This window comes from Hypomesus nipponensis, chromosome 14, assembly GCF_054491055.1.
Source record: "Hypomesus nipponensis isolate SF chromosome 14, ASM5449105v1, whole genome shotgun sequence".
Classification (NCBI taxonomy): domain Eukaryota; kingdom Metazoa; phylum Chordata; class Actinopteri; order Osmeriformes; family Osmeridae; genus Hypomesus; species Hypomesus nipponensis.
Window position 1 is genome coordinate 847,740 of NC_140374.1, and position 24,151 is coordinate 871,890.

Here is a 24,151-nt window from a genome sequence, read left to right on the forward strand (position 1 = left end):
CCAGTTACATACAGGTGTGTTTTCTACACCTGAGTGTGATGTAAACATTTCCAACAGCAAATTTGAAAAGTGTTTAACATCAGTAGTGTCCATTGAACTCCTTCAGTGTAAACTATAGATCCACTCTTATGAGGTAATGCAGTGAGTATTCCAGCAAAATCTCAAACTGAATTGTGGGACACTAACCATACTCAAGTCTAGTATGTAAAAATAAATAACAAAATAGAAAGTAATAGTTCAATACTTTATGACAAATACTATACAACCACCACCCTTTAGTACATCCAGCCCTGATGGTTGCATTAGAGTTCATACAATGTGTCTGTGTGATCTTCTTGTGTGATGGTCTTCAGAGCCAGCAAAGCAGTACCATGAGCCTGGACGATGATGCCCGCTGGCTGGAATGGGTCACCAAACAGTTTGAAAGCATCGCGGGGGACGACAAAGAGATAGACCTGGACGAGTTTAAAACTGCTCTCAAAGTCAAGGAGGTGAGGGAGAAGGGCCCTGAACGCCCTGGAGGGAGGAACAGGCTGGAGAAAGTGTGTTTCTGTTCAAATAAAACACACAGGGTAAAGATATGAACTGTTGAGTGTTGGAGTGTGAGAGGTTTTCCTGATCTCTACTGTTTCGCAGTCTTTCTTTGCAGAGCGGTTCTTCGCCCTGTTTGACGCTGACGGCAGCGGCTCCATCAGCCTGGACGAGCTCCTCAAGGCTCTGGACCTGCTCATCCACGGCAGCGAGACCGACAAGCTCAAGTTCCTGTTCCAGGTGTACGACGTGGACGGTACACCTGGCTTCCAGCACCCAGATACACAGCACCCAGACACACAGACACACAGCACCCAGACACACAGCACCCAGACACACAGACACACAGCACCCAGACACACAGCACCCAGACACACAGACACACAGACACACAGCACCCAGACACACAGACACACAGCACCCAGACACACAGCACCCAGACACACAGACACACAGCGCCCAGACACACAGCACCCAGACACACAGACACACAGCACCCAGACACACAGACACACAGACACACAGCACACAGACACACAGCACCCAGACACACAGACACACAGCACCCAGACACACAGCACCCAGACACACAGACACACAGCACCCAGACACACAGACACACAGACACACAGCACCCAGACACACAGCACCCAGACACGCAGACACACGACACACAGACACACAGACACACAGCACCCAGACACACAGCACCCAGACACACAGACACACAGACACACAGCACCCAGACACACAGCACCCAGACACACAGACACACAGCACCCAGACACACAGACACACAGCACCCAGACACACAGACACACAGCACCCAGACACACAGACACACAGCACCCAGACACACAGCACCCAGACACACAGACACACAGCACCCAGACACACAGACACACAGCACCCAGACACACAGACACACAGACACACAGCACCCAGACACACAGACACACAGACACACAGCACACAGACACCCAGACACACAGCACACAGACACACAGACACACAGCACCCAGACACACAGACACACAGCACCCAGACACACAGACACACAGACACACAGACACACAGACACACAGCACACAGCACACAGCACCCAGACACAGCAAACAGGGGCGTGCACAGAAATCTATTGAAGTCTGTGATGACCTCTGACCTCCAGGCAGCGGCTCTATCGACCCTGACGAGTTGCGTACGGTGCTGAAGTCGTGCCTACGCGAGAGCGCCATCTCCCTGCCGGAGGAGAAGCTGGATGACCTGACGCTGGCGCTGTTCGAGTCGGCCGACAAGGACAACAGCGGCTCCATCACCTTCGAAGAGCTCAAGGCCGAGTTGGAGACATTCCCAGAAGTCATGGAGAACCTCACCATCAGGTGAGAGCGTACACACACACACACACACACACACACACACACACACACGTACACACACACACATACACACACACGTACACACACACGTACACACACACGTACACACACACGTACACACATACACACGTACACGTACACACACACACACACACACACATACACACACACACACGTACACACACACACATACACACACACACACACATACACACACACGTACACACGTACACACACAGGCTGGCACACGCTTTCTCTCCCCCATCTCTCCTCTCACCTATCTCCTCTCCCTCCCCCATCTCTCCTCTCACCTATCTCCTCTCCCTCCCCCATCTCTCCTCTCACCTATCTCCTCTCCCTCCCCCATCTCTCCTCTCACCTATCTCCTCTCCCTCCCCCATCTCTCCTCTCACCTATCTCCTCTCCCTCCCCCATCTCTCCTCTCACCTATCTCCTCTCCCTCCCCCATCTCTCCTCTCACCTATCTCCTCTCCCTCCCCCATCTCTCCTCTCACCTATCTCCTCTCCCTCCCCCATCTCTCCTCTCACCTATCTCCTCTCCCTCCCCCATCTCTCCTCTCACCTATCTCCTCTCCCTCCCCCATCTCTCCTCTCACCTATCTCCTCTCCCTCCCCCATCTCTCCTCTCACCTATCTCCTCTCCCTCCCCCATCTCTCCTCTCACCTATCTCCTCTCCCTCCCCCATCTCTCCTCTCACCTATCTCCTCTCCCTCCCCCATCTCTCCTCTCACCTATCTCCTCTCCCTCCCCCAGTGCTGCTAACTGGCTGAAGCCTCCACAGCAGGAGCAGAAGAAGAGGAAGCCCCCTCGGTACCTTACCCCAGCCTACTGGCATAACAACAGCCGCAAGCTGCTCTTCCTGTGTGGCTACACCTGCCTCAACTTCCTGCTCTTGATGGTGGCCATGCTGCAACACAGCCATGGCGGGCCCTGGTATATGTTGGCCAAGGGCTGTGGGCAGTGCCTCAACTTCAACTGCACCTTCGTCATGGTGAGATGAGGGGTGAGATAGGGGGAGTGGGGAGGGGGAGGGATGGTGGTGTTGGCAGAGGGCAGACTAAAAGTGCCTGTTGGTGTGAAGTCCATATCAACATGTCACAGCATGGTATGCAGCTGGTCTTGGGTTCTAAACCCTTGTAGCAGTATGAGCTAAGTACGTTGGGTTAGTCAATATGCTGAGAATAAATATTTTGTGTGTTTTGAACAGGCCTGTCCTTAACCAATGATCAGTTAACAAGAACTAAAGATTACAACTAATGATTACTTTATTACTTTTATACTCTTTGGAATGCTTTGAATATAATCAGAATCAGAAGGGATTTTATTCGCCATGAATGTTTGCACAAACAAGGAATTTACTTTGGCAGGGAGGTGCATACATTAAACATATAGGAATATTGAAACTTAAATATGTGGACTAACTATACAAAAGGAGCAAAGTCTAGCTAATACTAAGGGGGGTCTAGCTAATACTAAGGGGAATAAAATAAAAAATAAAATATAAGTAGTCATAATTTGCAATCTAACCTAAAAAAAAACAGATAGTGCAAGAGAACGATACAATAGTGCAAATTGCAATGTGCAGGGTGTCATTGTGCAGCTTGTGATTTAAAGTCAGTGACAGTCCTTGGCCTTGTTAAAGTGGCCAACAGCGGATGGGAAGAAACTGTTCTTGTGGCGTGAGGTTTTGGTCTTGATGGACCGCAGCCTTCTGCCGGAGGGGAGTAGCTGGAACCTCGCCTCAGGGACCTCGAGGTGTGCAGATCCTCGAGGGTAGGCAGATTGCAGCCGATCACCTTCTTAGCAGTGCGGATGATATGCTGCAGCCTGCTCTTGTCCTTGGCAGTGGCAGCAGCGTACCAGATGGTGATAGAAGAAGTGAGGATGGACTCAATGATGGCTGTGTAGAAGTGCACCATCATTGTCTTTGGCAGGTTGAATTTCTTCACCTGCCGTAGGAAGTACATCCTCTGTTGTGCTTTTTTGGTGAGGGAGCTGATGTTTAGTTCCCACTTGAGGTCCTGGGAGAGGAGGGTGCCCAGGAAGCGGAAGGACTCCACAGTGTTGACTGGGGAGTCACTCAGGGTGATGGGGGTGAGTGGGGCTGTGTTCTTCCTGAAGTCCACAACCATCTCCACTGTCTTAAGAGCATTGAGCTCTAGGTTGTTCTGGCTGCACCAGATCACCAGTTTGTCAGCTTCCCACCTATAATCAGACTTGTATCCACCAGAGATGAGCCCAATGAGGGTGATGTCGTCCTCAAACTTCAGGAGTTTGACAGACGGATGACTGGAGGTGCAGCTGTTGGTGTACAGGGAGAAGGGCAGAGGAGAAAGGACGCAGCCCTGAGGAGATCCGGTGCTGATGGACTGGGAGTCAGAGACTTGTGTTCCCAGCTTAAAGCTTGATCCACCTGCAGGTGGAATGGGGCACGTTCAGCTGGGAGAGCTTGTCCTGAAGCAGGGCAGGGATGATGGTATTGAAGGCAGAGCTGAAGTCCACAAACAGGATCCTGGCGTAGGATGCTGGGGAGTCCAGGTGCTGTAGGGGGAAGTGGAGGGCCATGTACGGCATCATCTACCGACCTGTTGGCTCTGTAGGCAAACTGCAGAGGGTCCAGTAGAGGGTCTGTGATGGATTTGAGGTGTGCCAGCACCAGGCGCTCAAAAGACTTCATTACCACAGAGGTCAGGTAATAAACAATGTTTGAACTATACCCTGCTATATTAGCTCATGAGAACATGGAACGGCATGGCCATTTCTAGGAGCCCTATCTAAAGCCCAAACAAACGCTATCTAGCATGCGGCGTCCTCTTTCTGTGCTTGCTAAGGCTATGTTAACTGTCATCCCCCTGATGTTTCTAGTGAGAGTATAACCCCCCATATTGTGATACTATTTAACTGCCCTTCATTCCTGTGTTCTTGGCCCAGTCCTCTGAGACGCTCAGCTTGACTGGATCAGACACCTGCACCTTACAGACCTGGAATAAATACTAAGAATAATTTGTCTTGAACTTGTACTTGGCGATTCACTTCATTGACTTGGTACTTTTGGGTTCTAATACTTCTTCAGTTTCTAGCAGGCTTTGTGTCATTTGTGATCCTGGATGATTCACCTGTCTGTATGTGTGTGTGTTTGTGTGCCTGTATATATGTGCGGGTGTGTGTGTGTATATGTGTGGGTGTGTATATGTGCGGGTGTGTGTGTGTATATGTGTGTGTGTGTGTATATGTGTGTGTGTGTGTGTGTGTGAGTGTGTATATGTGTGTGTGTGTGTGTATGTGTGTGCGAGTGTGAGTGTGTGTGTGTGTGTGTGAGTGTGTATATGTGTGTGTGTGCGTGTGTGAGTGTGTGTGTGTGTGTGTGAGTGTGTATATGTGTGTGTGTGTGAGTGTATGTGTGTGTGTGAGTGTGTAGGTGCTCATGCTGAGGCGCTGTATGACCTGGCTGAGGGCCACATGGGTGGTCAGAGTGCTCCCTCTGGACCAGAACATTCTGCTGCACCAGATGGTCGGCTACGCCATCCTCTGTTTCACCCTGGTTCACACCCTCGCACACACCATGAACTTCAGTACGGCCTCACACTCCCAAACACAAAATTGTGTATTGTGGTTATGAGACAATATGCAATAGTTAGGAACTGCATGTTTATTCTGTGGGAATACTTTACATATGACATTAGGTCATTTCCCAATGACATGTTTTTCTCATGTAGCCGTCAAAACAGTTTGAATGACTGACCCTCTCTCATTTTCTTTCTTTAAAACTTCCCTCCTTCCCTCCTACCATCCTTCTCTTCTTCACTCCTACCCTCTTCTGTCCTCTCTTGACCTCCCCTGGCTCCTCCATCCCTCTCCTCTGCCAGTCAGCCTGTCTGAGAGCAGCAGCTTCAGCGTGTGGGAGTACCTGTTGACCACGCGCCCGGGGGTGGGCTGGGTGCATGGCACAGCCTCACTGACCGGCCTGCTGCTGCAGATCTTCATCTGCCTCATGGTCTTCTGCTCCAGCACCTTCGTACGGCGCAGCGGACACTTTGAAGTAGGTGTTCAGACAGGAAGTAGGTGTTCAGACAGGAAGTAGGTGTTCAGACAGGAAGTGGAACTAGGATGACTGTTTCTGACAGGACCGCCGTGTTCATTGAGTCCAAAGTACCAAACGTTGTGCTGTAACACATAGCGTATGTTAAACTTAAAAACGCTTATTATGAGTCTATAAGCCGCACAAGTGCCTTTACTGCATATTATTAACATTGAAAGGACTTAGTTTTGTTAATAGTGATATATTGGGGGGAACAAATCATATTTTTCCCAGAATTTTGGGGCTGTGTTTCCCCATGCCCCTCCTGATCTCCTCCCGCGGATCAAAGACAGCGACGGACTGGGCTGAAAAAATGTCAGAGGAGTTACTGTCAGACCGGACCTCTCAGTACAGGGCACGCTACCCTCTCAGTACAGGGCACGTTACCCTCTCAGTACAGGGCACGTTACCCTCTCAGTACAGGGCAGGTCAGCCCACCGGGGAATCCCCCGGTATCCCCGATGGCCAGTCCGCCCCTGATCAGAGATGGCTGCTGTTCCTCCAGGTGTTCTACTGGTCCCACCTGTCCTATATATGGGTATGGACTCTGCTGGTAATCCACTGCGCCAACTTCTGGAAGTGGTTTTTGGTTCCGGGCGTGGCCTTCCTGCTGGAGAAGCTGGTGGGCGTGGCCGTGTCTCACATGGGTGGTCTCTACATCATTGAGGTCAACCTGCTGCCCTCCAAGGTGCCCCTGAATCTGACCCTGAATCTGAACCTGCATCCACACACACTTGATTGCACTTTGTCATTTACTCCCATAAATATATAAAAAAATGTTTTTTAAAGTTTTCATCTGAGTTTTTGTAATGGTGCTAATCTGGTTCTGTTTAGAATATTTGGGTGGAAATGGTCATGTTTGGTTCTGCAGGTGACTCACCTGGTGATCAAACGGCCGGAGTTCTTCCACTTCAAGCCGGGAGACTACATCTACATCAACATCCCCGACATCGCCAAGTACGAGTGGCACCCTTTCACCATCAGCAGCGCCCCGGAACAGTCAGGTAGATGAACACATCACGTGGCTCGTTTGTCTCCATGTCTGAAGACCGTCTGAAGAGACAACAACACTACAGCAACATCTCTGTTCCAGTCACCACGTATAGCAGCCTTTTGTAGGAATACATCAGGATGTAGCTATGTGGTCGTTCCTCCCTGGGCACAGTTTGATGGTGAGACGTGTCATGTAAAGCAGCACCTCTTCTGTTTCCCCTCACAGATACTCTCTGGCTGCACATCCGTTCCATGGGCCAGTGGACCAACCGCCTGTTTGAGTACTTCAGACTGCCAGAGAGTGACGTCCTCAGCACCAAGAGACTCAGCACCAGCCTGAAGAACCGACAACGCCAGAGGAAGACCCAGGTTCAGCATGAACACACACACACCAACACACACACACTGCACAAATATATTTAGACGTATTCCCTATCTCTGGTACTCACAGTTTCAATCTCACTTCTTTAATGACTCAGCAAATGTAACACACAACCTTGCCTGGCCAAATGTTATATGTGTAATACATCTGCAAATGCATCATTTGAATTCTGTAACAGTCTGGGGCTCGGCCGACCGATTGAATATTCTTCTAGGAAGAGCTGTTCAAATCAGCATGCTGGAACGGAACCGTGGCTTCCAGTGAAGATGATGCCATAGAACTGACCATGTATCGATCAAACGGGACCAAACCTGGACCAGGACCAGAGCCAGACACAGTACCAGGACCAGAGCCAGGGATAGGACCAGGACCAGGACCAGGACCAGAGCCCAATCAGGACCAGCTGGGCGTGGCTGAGAGAGGGGAAGGTGCCCCAAGTAGAGAGGTGGGGGCTGGTTTTCAAAGCACAAGCTTTGGCCTCTTCGATGGATATGGTTGTTGTTGTGATCATTCTGGTTCTCCTTTCAACCACAGGCCTCTGCCAAGATGAGTGACAACCACAGGTTCAGTAACATTAAGGTAAGCCAGTCTCCACCAGGCCATCAAGCTACAGTACACTGCAGGAAATAATCAAGTATATCTGCAACTGATAAGTAACGATTGTCTGAATATTCACAAGATGCATAAGTGTCATTGATATATGAACACATGAATTGATATGTAAATGCCCTTTAACTGTGTGTGTGTGTGTGTGTGTGTGTTCATGTCTGTCAGTGCTATCTGGATGGGCCGTATGGAACCCCCACCAGGCAGATATTTGCATCTGAACATGCTGTGTTGATTGGGGCTGGCATTGGGATCACACCCTTTGCCTCCATCCTGCAGAGCATCATGTACCGGTAAAAGATTTTAAACCATGAGAGTGGTTTAAAATACTACAAAACACAGTCACAGTCTGTATAAATCACAATAAACCTAAACAAAGGAGTGTTACAGGAAAAAGGTGTCATCTCAAAATGACGTGAATGTCCTAGTACTATGTGCTAAATCATACCAGTTAGTTAATAGCTGATCGTGAAGTGAAAGTGTAAATGTTTCCGTGCCAACACACTGCCAGCTACCGCATGAGGAAACAGAACTGTCCCAGCTGCAGCTACTCCTGGTGTGAGAACATCAAGGACAACGACATGGTGCTGAGGAAGGTATGTCCTCCCATTCCCTCTGTTCTTAGGGTAACTACTGTACCATAGTGCTTTGACTGCAAGAAAGGCATATAACAAATACAATGTATTATTATTATTATTATTATTATTATCCTCTTTCTGGTCAGAAGCTCTGCTGGAGGTCTGCTGAAGAGACACTATAGTCTAGATCATTTTGGACCTTTTGTATATTTTGATAAGGTTGACTTCATCTGGATAAACCGTGACCAGAAGTGCTTTGAGTGGTTTGTTAGTCTGCTGACCAAACTGGAGATGGACCAGGCCGACGAGGAACCAGAAGGTGAGACATAAACTGTGATGCAAACGGGAATATAGAAACAGCGCAGAAGGAACAGAGAAACAAGACTCTGACGGTAATCATGTCAGAGATGTATACGCCTCGCCTTTGCTGTGTGTCTGTGCGAGTCTCCTCTGGTCCTGCTTGTGTTCAGGACGATTCCTGGAGATGCACATGTACATGACTTCAGCCCTGAGCAAGAACGATATGAAAGCTATCGGCCTGCAGATGGCGCTAGACCTGCTGGCCAAGAAGGAGAAGAGGGACTCCATCACAGGCCTGCGGACACGCACCCAGCCTGGGAGGCCTGATTGGGGCAAGGTGAGGGGGCCTGAGGGGGGCAAGGTGAGGCGTCCTGAGGGGGGCAAGGTGAGGGGGCCTGAGGGGGGCAAGGTGAGGGGGCCTGAGGGGGGCAAGGTGAGGGGGCCTGAGGGGGGCAAGGTGAGGGGGCCTGAGGGGGGCAAGGTGAGGGGGCCTGAGGGGGCCTGAGGGGGGCAAGGTGAGGGGGCCTGAGGGGGCCAGGAACGTCATCTATTGGTTCAATGGGGAAGTTTGATAAACGGATTAAATATATAAACTTGCAGTGGATCGCAGAGGGGGAGATCTTCCGTTCTCTAAATAGTCCTGAACATGTTAGACTGGATCTTAGTTGGATCTTAGTTCTGAGCAGCGTCTTCAGATGTGTTTCTGTGTTGCACCGCAGGTGTTCCAGAAGGTGGCGGAGGAGAAGAAAGGCAAGGTGCACGTGTTCTACTGTGGTTCTCCAGCTCTGGCCAAAATCATCAAGGCCCAGTGTGAAAACTTTGGGTTCCATTTCTACAAGGAGAACTTCTGAGCGGCCTGCTCTCTTCTCCCCTAGCTCTCAGTCTCGCTCTCACAGACTCCCCCTCGTGTTCTAAACCACAGTGGGTTCATTACAGATTAGTATTGTGCATGCGATGATCGCTCTTTCTACATGTGGTGTCTTCAAGCTCTTTAAACTGTACTATGCCAGAATATAGTGTGTGCATATGTGTGTGTATGGGTTTGCGTTTGTGAATGTTGTTCCAGAATTCATACATGTGCATGATTTTGGATATCTGCCTTCAAACTATAATGCCGGCCTTTTCATTGTTGGGTCACATTTGAACTCTTAACTGCTTAGGAACTAGATGTAAGCAATTTCTGGTATTTGCTTGTTGTATTGCTGTTGTTGCAAATGGGTCTGATGTACATTTACAGTGATATTTCTGTTCAAATGTTCTATGGTAGATGCTACAGTATATGCATTTTCAGTAGCATTGCGGTTTAATTAGACATATATACACAGTTAAACCTATAATGATTGATATTGAATTAATATTTATTTCTGTGTGATGTTTTTAATAGATCAAATTGATATCTATAAATTTAAATCATTGTCTAGCAGGTTGTTATAAAATAACATATGTAATAATAAGATTTACAAGTATAGGTAATCACTATATTCAATATTCTTTCACGTAAAACCACTGTTTATTCTACAAACCTAGAAACGTGTACCTCAATTTTTTGGCACTTATGTATGTAATTCTCCGTAATATTTTTCTCTTGGACAGGAATTTGTTGTAATAAACTGAAAACGATATAAAGCAGAATCCAAGTAAATGTCGCGTATTTACTTCCTGGCTTACTTAGTGCCCGTTTAAATCACTATGATGTCAAGGCTAATATAGAGCTAACCTTCTTGGTTAATGGCAATTGGAGGTCATTTATGTTTGTCTACTATATAGTTATCTATATATTTCAATCGGCACAGTTCACAAATTGCCGACAGAGGTTAATTTGAATCCATTGATTCCAGTCATCTAGTTTTATCTACGTGAAACAAAAAGTAGGCTAGTCTTTTCTCTTTCTAGGAGGGCGGCGTGAGTCCTAGGCCTTTTTGAAAACATCGACTTGTTCTGTTTTCGATTGGTCTCTATCTGGGCTCTGTTGTTTTGACTGCCTGCCTGTTTGGACCTTTTCCTGATCTGGGAAGCTAGCTAGTTAGCAAGCTAGTTACGCAGTACACTGGGGTAGCTATCATAACGCATTAGCTGCATACCTCACGGAAAACATTTATATCGTATTTTACAGATAATATGAATGATACAAATTGTAATGACCTTAGATTGTTAATAGTTATTCATATTTGTACGTCAATTCTAGGTAGCGAGTAACTTGCCGTAGCCGTCTATATTATTGCTAGCAAGCTAGCTGTCCAGCTAGCCTTGACGGGTACGCCTATGATGTCAAATATCAAGAGAAATTCAAGAAAGAAAGGTAGGCCGTGACCTTCTGACTGGCAGACCAGTGGTTAATTTAACAATCTAATGATTTTCCATTCACATAGCTAGCTGATGTCACTCTATTTTTGCACTCAAAATGTCTATGTAGTTTTATAGCTAGGTCGTTAGCCAGTGCTTGAATATCCGGGCTCAGGCTGGCAAGATTCGGCAGTACTATCAGGGTAGCTAGCTAGCTAGTACTGGCACTGCGCTAGCTGGGTTTTGTATTGGCTGGTTACCAAGTTGAGCGGGATAACGTGGCTAGCTAACGTTAGTTGTTTTTCTGGTTTGGTATAACCTCTCTTGTAAGTCTTCTTAATTTGTGTGCTTGCAAAATTACTTCAGTTTTCCCATTTTTTTATCATTGAAATAAACAATTTGGTTGGTTAGCTGGACCGCTAAAGCTTTGACTTGGCTGATCTTTGTCTATCGAATGTGACATGTTGGTAATCAGTCTCTAGCTGCTTGGCTACTGTAGCATTTTTCTAACCAGCTTGCTAGCTATTCTCTAACGTTGGCTACATTTGTTTATTTGGCATGTTAACTTGTTATTGCCATGGACCCCTCTCACCAGCAATATATTGTTAGTTACCTATCAAAATAACAAGATGACTAATCTTCAGCTATCGGTTAGGTAACTACGGTAGTCAACATATCTTAAGTGAAAATATTTGAACTCAAATTACGATCGGATGGTTTCTTGGGTTGTTAGATAGCACTAGTAACAATGTTGCTAAAACACAGAACGCTGTATTTCTCACTCTCACTAATTACTGAAAGTATCTAGGCTTTAAGCTAACGAGTTCGTAAACTTGACGAAACAGTCATCAGCTTGTAGTTAGGCTAGCTACTTGGTAAACATGTTGACCTCTCGTGTGGCCTTAGGTGGTGTGTTTGTTTTTGTTAAAACTGCATACGAATCTCTACCCTTTTAATGTCAACGTTTTAAATGGAGTATCATCGTTTTAAAATATATCTCTCTAATCTGGATAGCTTCGTTTGATCAATGTTCCCCTAGCCTAGGTAGGCTGCATTAGTCTGCCCTGAAAGCTGTGACGAGTAGAGTTAATAATGGTCAATTCAATTCCACCATAATTCCACCATCCCATTTTTTGTTTGAATTAACGTAGAGATAATAAAAAAAAAACGAGTAAAAACCAAGGACAAGGCTGTTAAGCCGTGCCTCACAAATGTTCTGGAAACAAGGTTATGAAAGTTCAAGAGCACAATGATCTTTTTGGATGTTTGTCTGTCTTGGGATTGAAAATAGACCCACCCATCGTGGTTTGAAAGTAATGTGCTAGGCTTGGCCATCCAAGAATTGTGGTCTCCCTGTTAACTGTTATGTTGTTGGTCATGAATGTAGGAAAATCTCTCCTGGCGTTTTAAAATGTCTCGACTTCCAACCCCCAGTTGCACACAGCTTTTTAAGAGGGTGCTAACAGATTCTCTCAGCCAATTAAGTCTGCAGCTGTGTTTTCATCCAATGTGGTGTTTTGCCAAACTGACCAAAATGCATCTGGATTTCAAAAGGCTCACGCACAGTCTTAGGCAAGGTTCCAGGCGTGTGGTGTCGAGTTCTGGCCGTGAGTGCACCTCGTCACAGAGCGCCCTTCAGCTAACACCCCCCTTATGAAGGACGCAAGATATTTTAGAACCAATCTCTTAATAGCACCCCAGCTCACGTTAGGAGCCCTGCTGCAAGCTGTGAGTTTACTTAACAACTAGGCCGATCTGAAGCTCATAAACCACTGCTAACCCTGCCTTGTAGTTGACTGGGCCGGTCTGTCCTGTGTCCCTCAGTATAGAGCTGTGCATGGCGAGAGAGGTGCAGCAGGACTGACGGAGCGTCCAGTGTGAGCAGCCTGCTAGCAGCAGCGCTAGAGCCCCCCCCCCTCCTGTCATGGCGTCCCGCCAGAGGAATGCCGTGTGCATCCTGGCCAGTCGTGAGCGAGGCTCTCAGCTCTCTGGCTCCCAGTGCCTCCTGCAGCAGCTGGTGGAGGAGAAGGTTCGCGGGATGAAGTGGCAGAGTCAGGTAACGCAAGACTGGGGGAGGGGGGGAAACGATGTGTGTGTGTTAGTGTGTGTCATGGTCCTCACACCATGGTCCTTGTAAGGCTCTAGTCCTCTCAGCTCCTTGTCTCCTGGACACAGGGTCGGGGTTCAAGCCCATGCTTACAGCAATCGCACCCAGATGAGTGCAGGGACAGAGGTTTCATTATCAGGTTTTTCCTATCCTTTCTTTAAAACGGCAATCTGACCCCACTCGCTCCCCCCCCTGCCACACACACACTCACTCTCACACTCTCTTCTTATGTAGAAAATGATATTCAACAGCCGCATCCTTGGTTATAAAAAAAATAAATAAAAATGTCCCTCCCACATGTGAAAACAAACCTTTGGCCCTTAGAGCAGAAGACCATACATGTGGAGGGAGGGGGGGGGGGGGTGCAGCCAGGCAGTATGCACCAGGCAGCATGCTCCAGGCAGTATGCAGCCAGGCAGCATGCTCCAGGCAGCATGCTCCAGGCAGCATGCTCCAGGCAGCATGCTCCAGGCAGTATGCAGCCAGGCAGCATGCTCCAGGCAGCATGCTCCAGGCAGCATGCTCCAGGCAGCATGCTCCAGGCAGCATGCTCCAGGCAGCATGCTCCAGGCAGCATGCTCCAGGCAGCATGCTCCAGGCAGCATGCTCCAGGCAGCATGCTCCAGGCAGCATGCTCCAGGCAGCATGCTCCAGGCAGCATGCTCCAGGCAGCATGCTCCAGGCCGCATGCTCCAGGCAGCATGCTCCAGGCAGTATGCAGCCAGGCAGTATGCTCCAGGCAGCATGCTCCAGGCAGTATGCAGCCAGGCAGTATGCAGCCAGGCAGCATGCAGCCAGGCAGTATGCAGCCAGGCAGTATGCAGCCAGGCAGCATGCAGCCAGGCAGTATGCTCCAGGCAGTATGCTCCAGGCAGCGCTTGAGGAACCAGCCCACTCCACCACTCTCCTGTGGGCGTTCCAATCTGGGGCAGAGCCGTTGTCTTTAGCCTGTCACCATGGCAACGCTGCCATGTGCACGGCTAAATTGTTACTACGTCGGCCTATTTCTGGGCGCGAGTATCTCAATGCTAAATAGGTGCGGAAACAATTAACAAGGATTGGATAAATCCTTCGAGGACCTGCTGGTTTGGAATGTGTGTCGTTCATTTTGTCTCCACGGCTCGTGTGTGTGTGTGTGTGTTTAAATCCACTTCCCCCTGTGAGAGGTCAACCTGAGACATGTCTGTGTTTGTGTAGAAAGTGGAGCTTCCAGACAGCCCTCGCTCGACGTTTCTCCTCGCCTTCAGCCCGGACCGGTAAGCCACCACAGGACCCTGAGCTGCATGGAGGACATGATGACTAGTGTGTCTCACAACACCACTAACACCACTAAACTAAGCAACACTGTTCATATCCCTCCTCCCCTCTCCTCCCTACAGGACCTTGATGGCCTCCACCCACGTTAATCACAACATCTACATCACAGAGGTGAAGACTGGAAAGTGTCTGCATTCCCTGGTGGGGCACCGCCGCACCCCCTGGTGTGTGACCTTTCACCCCACCATCCCAGGGCTGCTGGCGTCCGGGTGCCTGGACGGGGAGGTCCGCATCTGGGACCTGCATGTGAGTGCTGCTGCGTTCACCAGCCCTCAACCCAGGTGTTCCTGTACAACAGGGGTGGAGCTTTCCTTATACATGGGTGGGACGTTTTCCCATCCACTTTTATTAAGAAAATTATATTTTACGGCCTCCTCACTTAAGGCATCCTCAGTAAAAAAATTATAGGTTAAAAATAAATAAATAATACATTTTGTCCCACCCAGCGTTGACATCAAAGCTTCGTCTCTTATATAGAATGTTACTCCTAGGTCTCTCTCTCCTCTGTGCCAACCTTCCTAACACGTCTCTCCTCTGTGGCCATGCAGGGAGGCAGCGAGAGCTGGTTCACCGAGAGCAACGTGGCCATCGCCTCCCTGGCCTTCCACCCCACCGCCCAGCTCCTCCTCATCGCCACCAACAACGAGCTGCACTTCTGGGACTGGAGCAGACCAGAACCCTTCGCTGTGGTGAAGACTGGGAGTGAGACGGAGAGAGTCAGGTACATTTCCTCAGACGGTTTAGATGGTTGGATCACCGTTGCCTAGTGTGGATTTGATGGTGTTTGTTGATTAGGATTTGAATAGACGTTATTGAGGACGTGTTCTCTTTCCAGGTTGGTGAGGTTTGATCCGTTGGGGCACAATCTCCTGACAGCGATTGTCAATCCCTCCAACCAGCAGGTGAGTCCTCTCTGGTCCTGCGACATCTCTCTGGTCCTGCTACATCTCTCTGGTCCTGCTAAACCTCTCTTGTCCTGCGACATCTCTCTTCTCCTGCAACATCTGTCTGGTCCTGCTACATCTGTCTGGTCCTGCGACATCTGTCTGGTCCTGCGACATCTCTCTTGTCCTGCTACATCTGTCTGGTCCTGCGACATCTCTCTTGTCCTGCGACATCTGTCTGGTCCTGCGACATCTCTCTTGTCCTGCGACATCTCTCTTGTCCTGCTACATCTGTCTGGTCCTGCGACATCTGTCTGGTCCTGCGACATCTCTCTTGTCCTGCTTACACTTCTCTAGTCCTGCGACATATTTTTTGTCCTGCTCTATCTCTCTTGTCCTGCGACATCTATCTTCCCTGCGACATCTCTCTTTTCCTGCGACATCTCTCTGGTCCTGCGACATCTCTCTTTTCCTGCTACATCTCTCTTGTCCTGCTATATCTCTCTGGTCCTGCTATATCTCTCGTAGCCACAATGAGTAACACCAACCTAACTAGCCATGGCCTTGCGCTTCCCCCCAGAATGAAGATGACTCGGAGGTCCCTATGGACAGTGTGGAGATGCCCCACTTCCGCCAGCGTTCTTTCCTGCCCTCCCAGCCGGTACGCCGCACCCCCATCCTCCACAACTTCCTCCACATCCTGTCGTCTCGCTCCTCCGGGGCGCCGGCCGGCAGCGATCTCCCCCGACCCAGCGTGGAGGTCAGCAGCGAGGGCCCCAGCGCCTCCCTCGGCCAGTACCCTCCAACCCACGAGCGTGGGCCTCCCTACCCCGGGTGCACCCAGCACCTGGGCATGGTGTGCCTGTGCAACCGCTGCACTGCCAACCGCAGCCCCTCCCTGGGCGAGGGGCCCCCTCCCGCCTCCTCTAGGGCCCCCCCGGAGCCCCCCCATGCCTCCACCTTCTCTTCGGCCCGGACTGAGCCCCGCCAGCCCTCTGAGAGGCCCTCCGCCTTCACCTCTGTCTACTACGCCGGCGGCAGCTCCCTGCACCGTGCCATACCCACCCCGCACCTGGCCAGCCAGCCCCTCAGCCAGCCCCTCAGCCAGCCCTCCGCTCACGAGGCCTCCGGCCGCCTGCCAGGGCCCGACTGGACGCGCAGCCTGCTCAACATGCGTCCCGGCGCTGAGAGCGGCATGCTGCCTCCCAGGACCAGCTCCTCCTCCGTCAGCCTGCTGTCTGTGCTACGCCAGCAGGACGGCTCGTCCCAGTCCCCCGTCTACACGTCTGCCACGGAGGGCAGGGGCTTCCCCCCGCAGGGCCCTGAACCCTCCACCGGGGGCCCCAGCCAGAGGGGTGGTGGAGGGGCGGGCACCAGCAGCGGACATCACCCCTTCTGGGAGGGCGCACGCAGCAACCCCGCCTCTTTCCGCAACGTGCTGCAGTGCAACCTGAGCCGCTACTTCATGGAGTTCGATCGCATGCAGGACCTGGAGTCTCCTCTGGGGGGCACTGCCGGTGTGGAGGGCAGCCAGGAGCAGACCCAGGAGCTGCTCAACAACAACATTGACCCTGACAGGCAGTCGTCGTCCTCTGCCTCCTCCTCACACTACCAGCCCCCTCCTCCCCCTCCTCCTCCACCTCCTCACAGCTCAGAGAACCCCCCTCCCCCCAGCCCCCAGACCCACTCCTCCCGGGCACACCTAAACCGCTGCCGCGCGTGCCACAACCTGCTCACCTTCAACCACGACTCCCAGCGCTGGGAGCGCTCCAGCCAGGCTGCCTCCACCTCCGCCTCCGCCCAGGAGCCCCCTTCCTGGCAGGCCCCCGGCCCAGCCTACGACGAGGGGGGCCAAGGGCCTCGGAGGGACCCCCAGGCCCACGAGAGGAGGGCCCCGGCAGCAGAGCCCAGCGAACCATCCCCCGGGGGAGGCCCTGGGCCGGTGCCCTTCCCCATGGCTTCCTCTTCCCCCCAGCCAGGGGAGCAGACAGTGGGCCTGGTGTACAACCAGGAAACAGGCCAGTGGGAGAGGGTGTACCGGCAGGCAGCCTCCGGACGCCCTGCAGACACACCGCCTGAGGCCTTAAACCAGGAAATGCCTGTGGACAGCCCAGATGAGGACTCTCTCAGGAGGTAAGGACACACCGCTCTTCCACTGGGGGCTTTTTCTCAGACTTGTCATTGAGTTGACATACCGGTTTAATCTGGTTCCAAGGCTGTGTTTTTTGGTGCTAAAATGTCCTGTGATGTTTTGAGTGCTGCTGATGGTTGTGTCCTGCGTCTCAGGAGGCTGCTGGAGTCGTCTCTCCTTTCCCTGTCCCGCTACGACATGGGAGGCTCCAGAGACCACCCCATCTACCCTGACCCTGCCAGGTAAAGCCCCCAGCACGGCCCCTGTGTGTGTGTGTACCTGGGTATGCTAGGTTCTGTATTTCAGCCCAGTAACAGACCTGGTTCCTGGTTCTGCAGGTTGTCCCCTGCAGCCTACTACGCTCAGAGGATGATCCAGTACCTGTCCAGAAGGGACAGCATCCGCCAGCGCTCGCTGCGCTACCAGCAGAACCGCCTGAGGACCTTGTCATCCTCCTCAGACAGCCCGGCTGGTAACCCCTCCACCGCCATGGAGAACAGCGACGTGGACTTTGAGGAACTGGAGTGAGTCTCGATTTTCCTGTCTTTATGTCTTGGCGTTCCACCTCCCATCTCTTCTGAGGGAGTCTTCATAGAAGCTTTTTACTTGATCCTGATTAGGGCTGTCACGATAACTACTTTGTTGGCCGATATATCGTCCCAGAAATAATCGCGATGTATGAGATATTGTAGTCTTGATAGAGCCTCGTGTCTGTATTCTCTCCTGGCATTCCCCTTTCCTTCCCATCCCTTCCTGGATTGGTGATGTACGTCTTTGTCCTGAACTACCTTGTGTCTTGATGTTTGTGTCGTTCAGTGACAATGGAGACAGGACAAGGCACAGAACGCCTCGCAACGCCCGCATGTCTGCCCCCTCGCTGGGACGCTTCGTTCCCAGGTCCGTCATAGACCATACATCCCTCTAAGGCTCTACATCTATATACATATACACATATATATATATATATATATATATATCAAATGTACATGAAGACGTATATGACTCTAGTGGACATGCTGAGAGTCGCTGTGCTCTAACTGTCTGTGTCCACTCTGTCCTGAAGACGGTTCCTGCTTCCTGAGTACCTGCCATATGCTGGAATCTTCCATGAGAGAGGTCAGCCTGGCCTGGCCACACACTCCTCTGTCAACAGGGTCCTAGCAGGTACACTTCCTGTCCAGCACCCCTCCACAGCTGCCCTCAGTACAGCCATATCTGCTCTCCAGGTTTCACATCTGTGAACTGTCAGTAGTGTCCTACCTCTGTGGTAGTATCAACTCCCTGCTGGTTAGGCTTGTGTGTTTTGATTCACCTGGTTGCTGACCGCTAACGTTTGTCTGACCGGTCAGGTGCCTCCATCGGTGATGGCCAGTCCGCGGTCGCCAGCAACATTGCCAACACCACCTACCGGCTGCAGTGGTGGGACTTCACCAAGTTCGACCTCCCAGAGATCAGCAACGGTACAGGCAGACCTCGTTGCTCTAGCACACCTTTTCTTCACACGTTGGCCATATTGGTTTCCACTTGTATTTATTTATTTGTACATCACAAGTAGTTCACAAGTAGTTTTTTTTAATTAATTTGTATTCTATTTATAGTTACCAAATTTACGTTTTTATATTTACGTTTGACCAAACTCTTCCTTATTTTGTTGAACATGGTGCCCCTCCCTCCTCCTAGCCTCTGTCAACGTGCTGGTGCCAAACTGTAAGATCTACAACGATGCCAGCTGTGACATCTCAGCGGACGGCCAGCTCCTGGCCGTGTTCATCCCTAGCAGCCAGAGGGGCTTCCCTGATGAGGGCATCCTGGCTGTCTACTCCCTGGCCCCTCACAACCTGGGAGAGATGCTGTACACCAAGAGATTCGGTGAGTCAGCAACACCACCAGGGAGCCCTCAGAAGTACACCACGTCATTAGTCCGTTCAGATAACACTTAAGGTTAAGGTATTATTGGCTGTTTAGACAAATCAGATGGCTGTAGAATCCTGTTAGACTGCAGTGAGAGTGGGTGCTGATGATGTCCCGGTTGGTCCCAGGTCCCAATGCCATCTCCGTCAGCCTGTCTCCTATGGGCTGCTACGTCATGGTGGGGCTGGCCTCACGCAGAATCCTGCTGCACCCCTCCACTGACCACATGGTGGCGCAGGTGTTCAGGCTGCAGCAGCCCCACGGAGGAGAGACCTCCATCAGGGTGAGGAGGGGAGGGGAGGGCTGGGGAGGGGAGGGGAGGGCTGGGGAGGGGAGGGGAGGGCTGGGGAGGGCTGGGGAGGGGAGGGGTGGTTAAGATGCAGTCCTGAGGGTGTATGTGAAGCACTCTGTGGTGAAAAAAAGAAAAAGAAAGTACAAGGGACAAATAAACAATACAATAAAAACATCAACAAAATGAACATGTATAAACATATAAACAGCAGTAAGCAACTTAAGTATGAACAACCACATAAGCAATGACAAACCAGGGTAGGTTGTATTTCCTCTGACAACTGTGTGTTGGTGGCGTTCCCCAGATGGTGTTCAATGTAGTGTACCCCATGGCCCCCGACCAGCGCAGGCACGTCAGCATCAACTCAGCCAGGTGGTTGCCTGACCCTGGCATGGGCCTGGCCTACGGCACCAACAAAGGAGACCTGGTCATCTGCCGCCCTGTGTGAGTGTCCCCTCAGACTCAAGTCCACTTCATGCTCCGCTCCCTGCTCACAGGCCTCAGACTCAACAACGGAAGCTGCTTTCCTGATGTGTTCAGTTCATGATTAGATTAGTTTAATTGTCATTTAAAGCAGGAAGCCGATGGAATGGCTGTGGTCAATTATCAGTTGCTAATAAGGTCACCGTCTGGATGATTGCTTGAAGGAATCCCCTGTCAGTGACAAATCTGATTACAGCTTTGTCTCTGTGGAAACGAGTCATGATATGTGTTCCATAGGTTCTACCGCACCGACGGGGAGAGCCCAGCAGAACCCAGCACAGAACCCATATTCTCCGTCAACAACAGCGGGGGCACCAGCAGAACCCGTGGTACCGAGAGGCCAGGGTGAGAAACCTTCACCCCCTCATGTCTGAGCGCTAGTCGCGTCTGAGCGCTAGTCGCGTCTGAGCCCTAGTCGCGTCTGAGCCCTAGTCGCGTCTGAGCCCTAGTCGCGTCTGAGCCCTAGTCGCGTCTGAGCCCTAGTCACGTCTGAGCACTAGTCACTCACGTCACTCTGGAACACTACCTGCATGCGTGTAGCCCCTTTAAGACAGCGAGGGAGGTCATATGCAGTGGAGCGGTTGTGAGAGCAGTGTAACTTAAATCCTTTCTACACCAGTAAACATTCCTAAACCAGTATCACTGTCCTGTCAGGCAGAAGACACAGAGTCCACAGCTCCTCTGGGCTCCTCTGGGTCACCCTGACCTCTCCTGTCTCCTCTGGGTCACCCTGACCTCTCCTGTCTCCTCTGGGTCACCCTGACCTCTCCTGTCTCCTCTGGGTCACCCTGACCTCTCCTGTCTCCTCTGGGTCACCCTGACCTCTCCTGTCTCCTCTGGGTCACCCTGACCTCTCCTGTCTCCTCTGGGTCACCCTGACCTCTCCTGTCTCCTCTGGGTCACCCTGACCTCTCCTGTCTCCTCTGGGTCACCCTGACCTCTCCTGTCTCCTCTGGGTCACCCTGACCTCTCCTGTCTCCTCTGGGTCACCCTGACCTCTCCTGTCTCCTCTGGGTCACCCTGACCTCTCCTGTCTCCTCTGGGTCACCCTGACCTCTCCTGTCTCCTCTGGGTCACCCTGACCTCTCCTGTCTCCTCTGGGTCACCCTGACCTCTCCTGTCTCCTCTGGGTCACCCTGACCTCTCCTGTCTCCTCTGGGTCACCCTGACCTCTCCTGTCTCCTCTGGGTCACCCTGACCTCTCCTGTCTCCTCTGGGTCACCCTGACCTCTCCTGTCTCCTCTGGGTCACCCTGACCTCTCCTGTCTCCTCTGGGTCACCCTGACCTCTCCTGTCTCCTCTGGGTCACCCTGACCTCTCCTGTCTCCTCTGGGTCACCCTGACCTCTCCTGTCTCCTCTGGGTCACCCTGACCTCTCCTGTCTCCTCTGTCCCAGGCCTCCCAGCAGACCAGGCTGGAGACCGGACAGGGACATGGGCCTGATGAACGCCATCGGCCTGCAGCCCCGCCACCCCGCCCCCTCTGTCACCTCCCAGGGGACCCAGACGCCGGTGGTGCAGCTGCAGAATGCAGAGACCCAGACGGAGAGGGACCTGGCCACCCCCAGCACCTCCCGCACCACACCTGGTGAGGGGCACAGTCACCTCCAGGGTGAAGAACCATATCCAGCAGGGATACATGGAGGGTGCAGTCAGGGAGAGGAAAAACAGTGTTGGAATGTAATAGTAAAGGATGTATTCATTTAGCAGATGTGTTTATCCAAAGCGTCAGACAGCACAGAAAGGGGGAAATACAACCTGGGTCCTTGATCTGCAGTCACATGCTGCGCCAGGGACCTGCACCCTGCCCAGCACGGTGGGCTCACCACCGTGTTCCCTGTGTTTCTGGAACTCAGCAGAGCCACAACAGGAAGTGGCCTCCACCAGCGCCGGGACTGCAGGAACCCTGGAGCCACACGGCAGCAGGGCCACGGACGGGACCCCGGGGGGCGGGACCCCGGGGGGCGGGACCCCGGGGGGCGGACCCCTGGGGGGCGGGACTCCGGGGGATGCCAGCACTGAGGCCAGCACCTCCAGCGCCCACACTGGTAACCCCTCACCTGCTTGTCCTCCTGATAACCAGGGCTGCCATCAGGCACTGGGGTTTACAGGTTGAAAGGGCCTAATCTTCCAAAAAAAAAGGGGGCGGATCAGTGATGGATTCATGTAACGTAACTGTAATGGAATACATTTTTGATTTGAACAAATGTTGTGCAAACTGTTTGTGTACTTTGAGCTTGTAAAGGAAGGATCTATGTTAGGGAAGAGTTTCCTCACTGTGTCCCTCCGCCCCCAGGCGACGCCCCGGAGTACGCCCCCGGGGAGGACGCCCTGGCACGGATCCGCCGGCTGATCGCCGAGGGCGGCATGACGGCGGTGGTGCAGCGTGAGCAGAGCACCACCATGGCCTCCATGGGCGGCTTCGGCAACAACATCATCGTCAGCCACCGCATCCACCGCGGGTCCCAGACCGGCACGGCGCGGCCCCCCAGCGGCCCCCTCCACCCCCATGCCCCCGGCCCCTCCTCCTGCCCCCTCTCCCTCACCATCACCCAGCCCCAGCCCCAGCCCCAGCCCAGCCAGACACAGACCCTCCGGCTCACACTGGAGCAGCCGCCCCTCTCAGAGGCCCCCATGTGGGGGCCCCCCGCCCTCTCGCGGCCCCAGCCCCCCGCCCTCCTCCCAGACGGGGCTGGACCCGGCCTGGCCATGGCCATGGACAGCGTGTTTGAGGGAGGGCGGGCGGACGCCGCTGACCCTGCTCCCTCCTCCTCCGGACTCTTCTCCCCCTCCTCCAGCTCTCACGCTGCCTCACCCTCCTCCAGCAACCGCAACAACAACAACAACAGCAGCCGCAGTAGTTACTCTGGGGACCCCTACAGCAGGTAGCCCTGGGTCTGGTCTCAGCCCAGGACCAGGAGAGCTTCGCTGCGAAGCAACACAGCAGGCGACAGACTGGTGATAGCGGCCATGCTGTCTGCGACAGACTAGCGAGAGGCTCTGTGGTCGAACCAGAGCACCTCTGCTGCTCCTACAAGCCTTATCTCTTCAGAATGGGGACTTGACTGCTGGGTCTCCTCGACGTGACCCCCCACCCAGCTGGGAGCCTTCAGCTCCCCCTACTCTTCTCTATGGGTGTGCACTTACACTGCACTTAATGGACCTAGCTGTTTGATCATTCCATGTCAGAAAGGGCTTCTACTTGAATCGTGCCAGCACCGAGGTCGGCCGACGAGGCTGTGGGCCTTCTCTCCATGCAGAGGCTTGACGAAACGAAGGCTGTTCCCTGTCAAGTGCCATGTATGTGGGGGTCTGGGATGAACACAGTCTCAACGCCACGGACACAGTTGGTGCCATGCAGAGATCGGAAGAGAGACAAAATCAAATCAAGAGTGAACATTGTGTAAATGTAATATGATGATGACTAAAAGAAGAGATCCTGCTGTGTGAATCATGGGGTTGTGTGTGTGTGATCTTTCAGTTGAATCCACACCTCTAAGGACTTTCTACCACTGTAGTGGACTCTCCTGTCATGAGCCCGGGGTGCACGGGGCCTGTGGGGCCTCAGGGGGCTTCTAGCTCCAGCTACTGCAGACAGTCACGCTGGTGGATGTCACGTTACATGGCTTATCAATCATTTCTGACTTTATTGATGATGAACCTGGTGTTGTTTCGCTGCATGTTTTCAGTAATGCTGCGTTGGTCCTGATCACACGGAACGCCACAGGACCCACATGCCTGGTGACATGTAGAAATAAAGGAGCAATCCAGCCCGCTGTTAAAGCTTGAGGGAAGGCGGGGGGGGGGGGGGGTCTGCTAGGTGGTACCCGGGGGGGGTGGAGGGGCGTCTCTGAGGCAGGTCTTTCTCAGCCCTCCCA

General features: G+C 52.1%; 2 protein-coding genes across 7 annotated transcripts; both read left to right on the forward strand.

Annotated features, from left to right (window-relative positions):
* The first annotated feature begins 371 nt into the window (after positions 1–371).
* Positions 372–10,480, forward strand: nox5 (NADPH oxidase, EF-hand calcium binding domain 5). Of its 2 annotated transcripts, XM_084672751.1 has the most exons (16): positions 372–491; positions 637–787; positions 1,700–1,910; positions 2,683–2,920; positions 5,348–5,501; positions 5,796–5,968; positions 6,513–6,695; positions 6,879–7,011; positions 7,227–7,369; positions 7,597–7,827; positions 7,917–7,961; positions 8,157–8,281; positions 8,500–8,584; positions 8,786–8,885; positions 9,037–9,203; positions 9,586–10,480. In XM_084672751.1, the coding sequence occupies exons 1-16, from the start codon at positions 372–374 to the stop codon at positions 9,715–9,717; spliced, it is 2,391 nt and encodes a 796-aa protein (XP_084528877.1). In that variant the 3' UTR covers positions 9,718–10,480. The 2 variants fall into 2 exon arrangements, with proteins under 2 accessions (XP_084528877.1, XP_084528878.1); XM_084672752.1 differs by lacking the exon at positions 7,597–7,827.
* Positions 10,481–10,777: 297 nt separating this feature from the next.
* ambra1b (autophagy/beclin-1 regulator 1b) lies at positions 10,778–23,727 on the forward strand. 5 transcript variants are annotated; one of them, XM_084672741.1, is made up of 20 exons: positions 10,778–10,918; positions 11,052–11,165; positions 12,974–13,205; positions 14,454–14,512; positions 14,636–14,819; positions 15,122–15,294; positions 15,409–15,475; positions 16,038–17,590; positions 17,744–17,830; positions 17,927–18,112; positions 18,405–18,485; positions 18,652–18,752; positions 18,938–19,048; positions 19,269–19,457; positions 19,628–19,782; positions 20,096–20,235; positions 20,512–20,619; positions 21,671–21,861; positions 22,130–22,321; positions 22,570–23,727. In XM_084672741.1, the coding sequence occupies exons 3-20, from the start codon at positions 13,074–13,076 to the stop codon at positions 23,160–23,162; spliced, it is 4,302 nt and encodes a 1,433-aa protein (XP_084528867.1). In that variant the 5' UTR covers positions 10,778–10,918; positions 11,052–11,165; positions 12,974–13,073; the 3' UTR covers positions 23,163–23,727. The 5 variants fall into 5 exon arrangements, with proteins under 5 accessions (XP_084528867.1, XP_084528868.1, XP_084528872.1 ...); XM_084672742.1 differs by adding an exon at positions 12,704–12,877 and having other exon boundaries at positions 10,793–11,165; XM_084672746.1 differs by having other exon boundaries at positions 10,793–11,165; positions 22,133–22,321.
* Positions 23,728–24,151: the final 424 nt, after the last annotated feature.

Bases quoted from the DNA above. Each gene is read 5' to 3' on its own strand.
- nox5 (XM_084672751.1), top strand. From the start codon at position 372: ATGAGCCTGGACGATGATGCCCGCTGGCTGGAATGGGTCACCAAACAG. The intron at 492-636 runs GTGAGGGAGAAG...ACTGTTTCGCAG, and splicing joins CTGCTCTCAAAGTCAAGGAG to TCTTTCTTTGCAGAGCGGTT. The intron at 6,696-6,878 runs GTGCCCCTGAAT...TTGGTTCTGCAG, and splicing joins TCAACCTGCTGCCCTCCAAG to GTGACTCACCTGGTGATCAA.
- ambra1b (XM_084672741.1), top strand. From the start codon at position 13,074: ATGGCGTCCCGCCAGAGGAATGCCGTGTGCATCCTGGCCAGTCGTGAG. The intron at 13,206-14,453 runs GTAACGCAAGAC...GTGTTTGTGTAG, and splicing joins GGATGAAGTGGCAGAGTCAG to AAAGTGGAGCTTCCAGACAG. The intron at 20,620-21,670 runs GTGAGAAACCTT...CCTCTGTCCCAG, and splicing joins CGTGGTACCGAGAGGCCAGG to GCCTCCCAGCAGACCAGGCT.